Source organism: Leptinotarsa decemlineata, unplaced genomic scaffold (genome assembly GCF_025532065.1).
Source record: "Leptinotarsa decemlineata unplaced genomic scaffold, Ldec_3_MD MMD2_tig00078346_RagTag_RagTag, whole genome shotgun sequence".
Taxonomy (NCBI): domain Eukaryota; kingdom Metazoa; phylum Arthropoda; class Insecta; order Coleoptera; family Chrysomelidae; genus Leptinotarsa; species Leptinotarsa decemlineata.
In genome coordinates, this window is record NW_027412724.1 from 5,883,099 (window position 1) to 5,894,089 (window position 10,991).

The 10,991-nt window shown below is 33.1% G+C and overlaps 1 protein-coding gene across 1 annotated transcript; it reads left to right on the forward strand.

Annotated features, from left to right (window-relative positions):
* Nucleotides 1-3,098: 3,098 nt before the first annotated feature.
* On the forward strand, nt 3,099-4,028 carry LOC141487018 (uncharacterized). The gene has a single exon (XM_074185716.1). It carries the CDS (start codon nt 3,099-3,101, stop codon nt 4,026-4,028), a length of 930 nt encoding a protein of 309 aa, XP_074041817.1.
* Nucleotides 4,029-10,991: the final 6,963 nt, after the last annotated feature.

A 10,991-nucleotide genomic window follows, 5' to 3' on the forward strand; every position in this document is an offset into this window, starting at 1 on the left:
GCCAAAATACATAAACTCAATACATTGCTTCAATCACAATATAGACCACAAGCCCAGGCAAATTTTTAAGGGGTGATTTTATACACCACGACTCATATATAATCTTGAAGTACTGGTCGAGAAACAAACTTTAGGCACTATGCCGTCAATTTTCCGCGGTACAGGTGAGTGCACAGGTGAGTTGAAATGTCGTAAAAAATGGGGTACTTTTTGATCACATTATACATGACGGCACTATTCTCGTTAAAGAGGCAATGAAAAAAAATGCAAAACACAGTGCCGTCAAAAAATACCGGTACCGGAAGTCAGATTTTTTTTTATTCGGCGATTTCCCCCTTTCTAATGAATCGAATATTTGACGGCGTTGTTAACCTTGCCTTTCCTTAAAAAACTATAATACAATTATGCCGTCAGAAAAGGGGAGTACATAGGGTCATAAATCGCGAATCAAAACACAATTTTTACCCCTTGTGGGTTTGTCATTTTATACAACCTAAAATTCAGTTGTTTCAATGCTATATCCTTCAGAGATAACATATTTTAGTATGCCGTCAATTTTATATGGTACCTACAATACCTGGTACAATGGCCACGAAGAAGCAGACACAAAAATTGTTTCATACCTGCAACCTCCCAAAAAATTCGCGTATTTCAATCATATACTCCGATACAGACATTTTAATTATTATGTTAGCCAATATGAAGAATCTTCTGAGGGAACGTGATGGGCGAAAAATGATTGACCGCAAAATATGGATTCAGCTAGGTATCGCCAATAACGCCCGTAATTTAGATAATTGTACTATTTTTGAGGAGTTAGGGGAATATATATGCAATGATACATTGTATATTTTAGATCTCGTGGAAGATAATGAAATAGATTCTGCAAGTGATTCAGAAACGGACAGTGAGAATTCTGATGAAGAATCATGAATTTAATCATCATAGTACATTCCATCTTTTCAAAATTTTTTCATCTATTAATTATGAATTTTAATAATAATAAAAATACCATAAACATTGAGCAACGCTTTTAAAACTTTATGAAATCCTTAATAACTTATTTTATAAAAAATATAAATCACATATCTGTGCATGAAATTTCGCTATTCGATTTTTGAACCGAAAACGAATATTCCCAAGATTATCGTTAGAATTTTGAAATTCTCATTTTACTATTCAATATGGTCAATATTATATTGTTATTGCCGTCTTGTAATTTTTGACCAAAATCATGACAAAAATGGTAAGTAAAGTAAGCCAAAAGTAGCAAGAAATTTAACATCAAATGCATAAAATATAGCATGGAAAAATTGACACCAATTTTTCTATGTTTTTTAAAGTTTAAAGAAGTGCTATCCAATCCACAGTAATATTTCAAAAATAAACTCGTATGAATGTACAGGCAATTTTCAAATTTTTCAAAATTCTTAAATTTTCTCATTTTTATCTTTATTCTGTATTCTAATTAGGTACCGTGAATTATTGACGACATAATTATAAAACTATAATAATTAGTTGGAACTTAAAAAAAACAGTAGCTGAAAACAGTGCTGAGTTGAACTTCACCTTTTGTTTTGTCAGCAACTAGCTCTGTAATTTATTTTAATATGTGTATGTAACTACAGCTGGGAAATAATAAAGACGATAATTATTATTATTATTATTTGCCGTCCTGAAATAATTGACCTTATAAGAAAAAATTGATTTTTTGCTTTGAAATTTGAGTAATTTTTTATTTATTTCTGCATGAACCATAATTTTTTGACGGCATAATGTTTACAACACCTAATAGGTAAAGGTTAACTCAAAGTTAGAAATCGGTGCCGTCAAATTCTGAATGACCACCCCACAAGTAGTAAAAATCGGGTTTTGATTCGCGATTTATGACCCTATGTACCCCCTTTTTCTGACGGCATAGATGTATTATAGTTTTTTTTAAGAAAGGCAAAGTTAAATGAATAAACGCCGTCAAGTATTCGAATAATTGGGGATGGGGGTAAAGTCGCCGATTCAAAAAATATCTGATTTCCGGTATTGGTATTTTTTGACGGCACTGTGTTTTAAAGCATTCTTTTTTCATTGCCTCTTTAACGAGAATAGTGTCGTATGTATAATGTAATCAATGTCTTACGACATTTTAACTCACCTGTGCACTCACCTGTATCGCGGAAAATTGACAGCATAATGCCTTAAGTTTGTTTTTCGGCCAGTACTTCAAGATTATATATGACTCGTGGTGTATAAAATCACCCCCTGAAAATTTGCCTGGGCTTGTGGTCTATCTAATACACTTGTTTCATCTTTCTACTTGAATGTTCAAAAATGAAGTAAATTTAAGATTTTTTGACAGTTACCAAGTAATATTCAATTCTAAGAAAATCCCGTGGATAGTTTTCTCTTCGAAAGTGAATATTACTAAATCGGGCATAACAATGACAGGGTCCCCAATCGATCGATTGGTCGATTAATTTGTTGGATCAATAGGTATTGGCACAATCACTTCAGCACAATCACTTCAAGAAATAAATTTTTAAAATGCATGCATACGAAAACCTCCAGTAGTCAGGAACTGTGTCCTTATGATGAAATATATTTCAATAAATCAAAGACAAATTTACAGAAAAGTTTCACATACTTGTTATGTTTCATACTGTAGGCATATTTCATGACTCACTGGTAGGTACTATTAAGATGGCATGAGAGAGCACGAATATTATTATCAGTCATGTCAGTCGTTATTGTCATACTTGGGTAATAATACGAATTCCTGTTCAGTATTTTAAAACAGAAATTTGATAAAACCATGGTCAAGTTACTTTAAATCCTTTCGCGAGAGCAGATAGTTAACCTACTTGAATATTTCAATGTCAATCCTGGTGGAACTGTTCCTGACATGAAAATAATGCTGGAGCCTGAAATTCTTAAGGAGTATCCTGGAATGATAAATTCCCAAGACTTTGATTTCACAGAACTTCTTTGCAAAATAAGTATCAGAGTAGGAATCTCAAGCAGAAGGTAGTTTTATTGAAAAGGTGAACAAGCTAGAGATTCTTTGTAATAAGCTGATTGAAAATTTCGAAAATAATAATAGGAGAATGGAAGGCATAGAAAAACGTATTCAACAAATGAGTAAATATGCTACACCTATACTTAATCCAGCAGTAACTACGCCTTCAACTTCCACAGAAAAAGATCGTTGTTCTATCAGCCAAACTAGTCCAGACTACAGCACGGAGCCAGAAACTGAATTCAATCATGCAAAATCTATCACTTTACCATCCTTCTGGAAGACTGATCCCGAACTGTGGTTCAATACCGTTGAAACAATTTTTAACCTAAATAGTATACATTCCAATAAAATCAAATTTGGAAAGATACTGACAGTTTCAGATTGCAGTATTGTTAAAGAAAATTCAAATCTTTTTTTAATACAGCACAAAAATTCTTCAGATTCATATGAACTACTAAAAAGTCAACACATTAGAATGTATCAAATATCAGACGAAGAAAAAATAAGGAAGTTATTCAGTGAGTGTCAACTTGGCGACAGAAAACCTAATCAGCTCTATCGGCAAATGAAGGATCTTGCCTCAGGACAAATAACTCCAAATTTCATCTTTTTATCTTGGCTGAAGAAACTTCCAAACACAGTGGAACAACTTATCCGGGCTTTTTACGAGAAACTTCCTGAGGAAGAACTTATAACTATGGCCGATGGAATGATGAAAGGAATTGCAAATACGGACGTTTGTTCTATTCAAACTGGTCAAAAAAAAAATCGCTTAGAAAATAAAATTGAGCAACTTATTCAAAAACTTGATGAATCTCGTACCAGAAGACGCAGCCCAGTTTTTGAAGGAGAATGGTCTAGGTCAAGATCAAGATTTAGATCAAAATTCCAAGATTCAAACTCTAACGATGAACTATGTTATTACCACAGATTATTCAAAAATTCAGCTAGAAAATGTATCAAACCTTGTACTTTCGACAAAATATCTTCGGAAAACCTACAGGCCAATCGTTAATGACGACTAGCGAAAATGGCCCGAATGAAAGTCGTCTCATAATTTTCGATCCTGAGTCCAAGATAAAATATTTAATTGACACAGGTATGAAATATCATTAATACCAAAGTTAGATCACCATTTACCACTCTTAAATAAAACACTATATGCTGCTAATGGATCTGAAATAAAACTTATGGAGAAATACTACTGACATTGTTAGGATTGAAAAGACAATTCAACTGGAAGTTTATCATAGTAGATGTTGATAGAGCCATAATTAGAGCAGATTTTTTGAAGAATTTTGGATTAACAGTTAATTTATCAAATGGAAAATTGGTTGATACTGAAACAAATTTAATGAGCAATGGTGAAATATTACTTGTTGATAAATGTTTCAATATTAAAACAATAAACACTAATTGCCCTTATCGCAGACTTTTAATTGATTTTCCCAATTCGACAAGTAAATGTCTGAATAAATCGAAAGAAAAAACAAATATTGTACATCAAATAATAATTAACCAAAGGACAACCCACACATTTCAAAGTTCGCAGACTTAATCCCCAAAAACTGGATGCTGCTAAGAAAGAATTCAAATATTTGATGAAACAGGGAATAATTCGGCCTTCTGAAAGCCCATGGGCCAGTCCTTTACACATGGTACGAAAATCAAATGGAGACTGGAGACCATGTGGGGATTACAGGTCATTGAATTCTAAAACTGTGCCAGATAGGTATCCCATACCAAATATCAAAGACTTCACCTTTCATTTAGAGGACAAAAAGATATTTTAAAAAATTGACTAAGTCAAGGCCTTTCACCAAATTCCGATGGCTCCAGAGGATATCGAGAAAACTGTCACAATTACACCCTTTGGACTCTATGAATATCTCTTTATGCCGTTTGGGCTAAAAAATGCAGCGCAGACGTGTCAACGATAAGTCCATCAAATAACAAAAGATTTTTATTTTTGCTTTCCCTATTTGGATGACTCCTTAATTGCTTCAGTGGATGAAAATGAGCACAAAGCACATCTGAATCTATTGTTTGAAAGATTACAAAATCATGGAATTACCATTAATGTAAATGAAAGTGAATTTGGCAAGGAAGCTATAGAGTTGTTAGGATACTTAGTCACAGAAGAAGGAATAAAACCAACTGATAAAAAAATTCAAGCAATTATAGAATACAAAAAGCCAGAAGATAGTAATGGACTGTGACGATTTCTTGGTATGGTCAATGTTTACCGAACATCTCTACCCAAATCAGCTGAAATTCAAGTACCCCTTAATGAATTCCTGAAAGGAAATCCAAAGAAAAATGAAAAACTCTGTTGGACCATGTCACAAGAGAAAGCTTTCTTGAAAACGAAAGAGGCAATAACTAACGCAGTTTTATTAGTTCACCCATCGATGACTAGTCCATTAGCCTTGATGGTTGATGAATCCATTGGAGCAGCAGTTAATCAGTTCGAAGAAAATATTTGGAAACCTCTGGGATTCTTTTCTCAGAAACTCAAAAGTTCTCAGACCAAATACAGTACTTATGACCGGGAACTATTGGCAATTTATGAAGCTATCAAATATTTTCAATATATGTATATATGTAAGAAGGTCGAGAATTTGTCATTTATACTGATCACAAACCAATCACTTTTGCCTTCGAAAAAAATAGCGAAACTTTGTCACCAAGACAAATTCGTTATTTTGATTATATAGATAAGCCAGTTTTCAACAAATATTCAGTATATTTCTGGGAGTCGAAACATAGTAGCTGATACCTTATCAAGGATTTCTACTATCAGTTTAGAGAACACAATCGATTATGGAATATGGGAAAAAGAACAAGCAAATGATGCCCAACTACAAGATTTGCTAGAAGGAAATACCTCATTAGTGTTGAAGAAAATGGAAATTCCTGGTACTAATTTCAACATAATTTGTGATATTTCAACCAATAATATCAGACCATATGTTCCTGAACCTTTCAGAAGAGAGATATTTGATAAAATTCACAATTTGTCATATCCAGGTATCGAAGCCTCGCTAAGACTGATGAAGAATAAATTTGTTTGGCAAAATATGAACAAACAAATTAAAAAATGGGTTCAGTGTTGCATATCATGTCAGAAATCTAACCAAACATATTGTGAGCCCAACAGGCTATTTTGCAATACCTGATGCCAGATTTGAACATATAATATTGATTTATTTGGACCACTACTCCCATCTAATGGATTCTCTTACTGCCTCACCTGTATTGATAGATAATCAAGATGGGTTGAAGCTTTTCCAATTCGAGACATATCAGCAGAAACAGTTGCCAAAGCATTTTATGATGGTTGGATCACTCGTTTTGGTATTCCTTCCAGAGTAACAACAGATCAAGGAAGACAATTTTAAAGTGCACTTTTCAAGGAGTTTTCAAAGATCATGGGTTTTCAACATATACATACTACACCTTACCATCCAAGTTCAAATGGAATGATAGAAAGGTTTCACAGATCAATGAAATTTGCACTAAAATGCCACCTTATTGAAAAATGGTCCGAATATATCCCCACTGTGCTATATGGTATTAGAGTTTCTCCAAAAGAAGATTTGAATGGTTTAAGTAGTGCTGAAATATTGTATGGTTCTACGTTACGTGTTCCAGGAGATTTTGTGTTAACCAATGGAAAAGAAAAGAAATTATCGCATATAGAGTTTTTGAAAACTTTACAAAAAAACATGAGAAACATAAAAATCAACGATCAGTCCAGTCATCATGGAGAGAAAAAAATGTTTGTTCATAAGGAATTGCGAAACACCTCTCATGTTTTTCTAAGAACAGATTGTGTTAAAAAACCATTGCAAACTCCTTATTCTGATCCCTACAAGGTTTTAGAAAGGACCGAAAAATATTTTACACTTTCAGTGAATGGAAAAAGAAAGAATATTTCGATTGATAGGTTGAAGCCAGCTTTTATAGAATCATCAAATGAAAATTTACCTGATAATGCAAAATTTCCAAATACACCAAATGGAATTCTCAAGAAGAAATCAGAAAATCAAAATGAAAATCCAGAAAAATCAAATTATGTAACCCGTTTTGGAAGAAGAGTTCATTTCCGCGTTTAATATTTTTTTAAGGGGGGTGTAATGTAGTGCCCTACAATTTCCTTCAAATAGAGTATGCTAGGTGTCGCTAGGAGATGTGTTTGTTTAGATGATGATATAATAAAGAATTAATAAAAACGTTTTTTAAAAGTAGTTTAAAAACTACAAATTTTTGTTCTGGTATTGGGAAAGTGTTTTCAATAGATGCAATTTTTAGAGTTAAAAATCACGTATCTGGAACATACTATACTCGACAGAGGAATAGAGAACACATCAGCGGTAGTCAGTGCAAAGGTCACACACAACAAATATTCCGAGTTTGTAAACTGCTATGGTAGATTTCTCAAAGATTTTTCAACGAAACTATGTCTATTGTTAGTTTTATTTTTATCGTTGTTTTACAATAAAATTATGTGATTCATTAATTGATCTAATAGTATGTCCATTGTATAATCTACTACAAGAAAAAATACGTTTCACTGTATAGGACAATGTCAAGATACTTTCCATTTATGAAACGAGAGACTATTCGAAATGAAATTCCTTGTGATCCCAACATACCATTGGTACTAGCAACGGATGAAATTCCCTATGTGGTTCTCTCTTATATCATGCCGGATGGCCGTGAAACACCTGTTTGCTTACTTAGAGAGAAATTATAGCTAAATGGATAAACAAGCAACTACAATTTTGGGTTTGCAACATATTTTTCCGCTATTATTACGAAAGGAAGTTCCAATGGCAGATAATAAGCCATGTTTTCCATTTTCCATTCAAGAAAAACTTTTCTTGCATTTGGTATCCTTAAATTGAGCTTGACATCGAATAATTAGTGAATAGTTGTATACCATGCTGAAATATCCAGAATAAACCTGTCAACGTACCATCTAATTGTTGGGAATATCCTAGATCCTCTTTGCAACGAATACATGTGGATTTTGCTGGGTCATTAATGAGACATATTTTTTGTTAGAAGTTGGTGCATTTTCTAAGTGAACAGAAAGCATTTTCATTACTTATGTCTGCCTCCAAACAATTTCTGTCATGCGTAATATGTGCTCGTTATGGTCTACCAGTAACACTGGTGATAATGGCCCAAGTTCCAAGTCACAGGAATTTGAGAATTTTTTGAATCTAGCATAAATATTCAGCACCATATGATCCAGAAATAAATGATCAAGTTGGAAGATACGTCCAAACAATGAAAAATGCCTTGAGAAATTTGACAGGCACAGATGATTTCGACATAAGCAAACTTTTTGATACAGTACTGAAATTAATGGAGTTTAACCGGCCATACTATTTTCATACTAATATAAATGTGAAAGTTTGTGAGGATGTATGTATGTTTATGGCTCTTATCCGCCTAAACGACTGAACGGATTTAGATAAAACTTTACATAAATACAGCTTATAGACTAGAATAACAACTAGGTTTTTGTTGCAATTTTGGTCATAATATAACGATAAGTATCAAGTAAGTCGGAAAAATTATTACTTCCTGAGAGCTAGCTATCTTGGCGTGCTCTACCTACACCGTTGGAATTACATGAAGATAATGTACCGTAAGATTGTTTATCTTAAATAGTTTTAAATAAAAGTTCGCGATAGCATATATCTACCTCTTATGTGGTAGACAATATATGCAAAATACTGAGCCATAAATACAATTAAATTGAATACTTTTTTACAATGCAAATTTTTTAATACGACCCCTCAAATTTCAGGCCCATTTCTTTATAATCCACCCTTTCAAACATTATTGAAAGATTAGTGAAAAAAGACTGATGTCCTTCTTATCGATGAACAATGTGCTATCTAGCCTTCAGTTCGGTTTTCAAAGTTCGAAAAATACCACAGATGCCATTTTTTCCTTTCTAGAAAATGCATACTCTAGCATAAATGATAGCAAGGATGTTGCATCAGTGTTTTGTGATTTTTCGAAAGCTTTCGATTGCGTTGATCATAAGACACTGCTGCGGAAACTCAGCCATTATGGGATAAGAGGAACAAATTTGAACTGGTTTGGTTTATATTTGACAGGACCTCGACAGGTGGTGAAAACATCAAGTGGACAGTATCATCTCAGTGACATAAAACATGGAGTACCTCAGGGGTCTGTTTTAGGACCAGTTTTGTTTTTTAATCTACTTAAATGACCTAATAACCATTAACATCGCAGGACAATTTACTGTATTTGCCGACGATACCACTATTATATGGAGTAATGAAGAAATTAATCAGCTATCAAATACGATAAAAATAGATATTCAACAAATAAAAGCCTGGTGTGACGCAAACTCCTTGGGCTTCAACCTAAACAAAACAAAACTAGTTACTTTCAAACGTATACTAGACGATTTAGATAACCACTACATAGAAAACAAACAGCACACTAAATTCCTAGGCATTCGCATAGACAATAAATTAAATTTTAAAGAACATTATCCCATCTGAGTAAAAAAGTATCTAGTGAATGTTATGCTATAAGAGTGATATCAAGTGAACTAGGGCACACTACAGCTAGAATAGGCTCACTTTGCACTGATCGAATCTCATATTCGCTATAGAATAGCTTTCTGGGGCCATCGTAGTTTACAATTACAGAATACGATATTTAAGCTACAGAAGAGGTCTTTGAGATACCTTGCAAAGTCTAAGCCGAGAGATCATTGCAAGCGTTTATTCATCAGCCACAAAATATTAACTGTCACCTGTTTATACATAATGGAAACAGTATGCTTAATTCATAAAAATAAAACTAGCATGTACACTCCCGGAACAAATTGTCACAACACCAGACAGAACCATATGCTTTACTTACCTATTCCAAAATTCACCTTGACTCAGCATTCTCTGATTTATGAAAGTATTATAGTATATAATCACCTTCCTACCATTCTAAAAAATAGCATAGATATCAAAAAGTTCAGAAGTACAGTTAAAGATCTTTTAATCAAAAAAGCTTATTATTCGATCCATGAAGTCTACCATGATAACATATAATGTTCACCTAAACTCATATGTCTTCTTAATGTTTTATTTGTGAAATTGCTATGTTTGTATTTTTTATATTTTATGTCACGTATGTTTTATTTGTGAAATTGCTGTTTGTATTTTTTATATTTTATGTCATGTATTGTATTTTGTATTTTTTATGACATTCATTTGATTTTTTTACAAGACTTTGTCAATAAGATACTAATCTTCCGACAATAAAGCATATTGATTGATTGATTGTCACTTTCATAAAAATTGATACAATTGTCGTTTAACGTATTTAATATAGATACACATTGTCTTTGTAATTTGGACAAAACGTTCAAAAGTTATCCCGATAATATTAACTTGACGCAACGCAGGACGTCATTACGCGTCACGTCTACTGTAGGACGACGAGGGACGATGCTCGGAGTTAGAGGAGCGGTCTAAGCAATGAAGCGTCATCGCCGAGAACGTGACCCAAACGCAGGCAGGCGCGTGAGGGCAGACGTCGTTGACGGTTATGTTTTGCGAATTTCTTTATAGGTAACATAATTCGACTCTAGAAGCTATTGATTAGTTAACAAGGAATGAAAATTCAAAATTAAAAGATTCCAAACCAAGTTACTTCACGACGTTATCACCCGAAGACGATTGTGGATACTAACAATCGAAACGTCATGAAGTAACTTGGTTTGGAATCTTTTAATTTTTAATTTTCATTTCTTGTTAATAATTTTTTAGTTTTCATATCGTGTTAATAGTTTATTTATTTTTTTGGTTATTGCTTGTATTTCATTTCATTGTAATTTCAGTTTTTTTGCTTAATATAATTGAAAACTTTCATGGAAATTTTAGGAAATGCTATTATCTGACAATTAAAATCTGTTTTTATGTTA

Bases quoted from the DNA above. Each gene is read 5' to 3' on its own strand.
- LOC141487018 (XM_074185716.1), top strand. From the start codon at position 3,099: ATGGAAGGCATAGAAAAACGTATTCAACAAATGAGTAAATATGCTACA.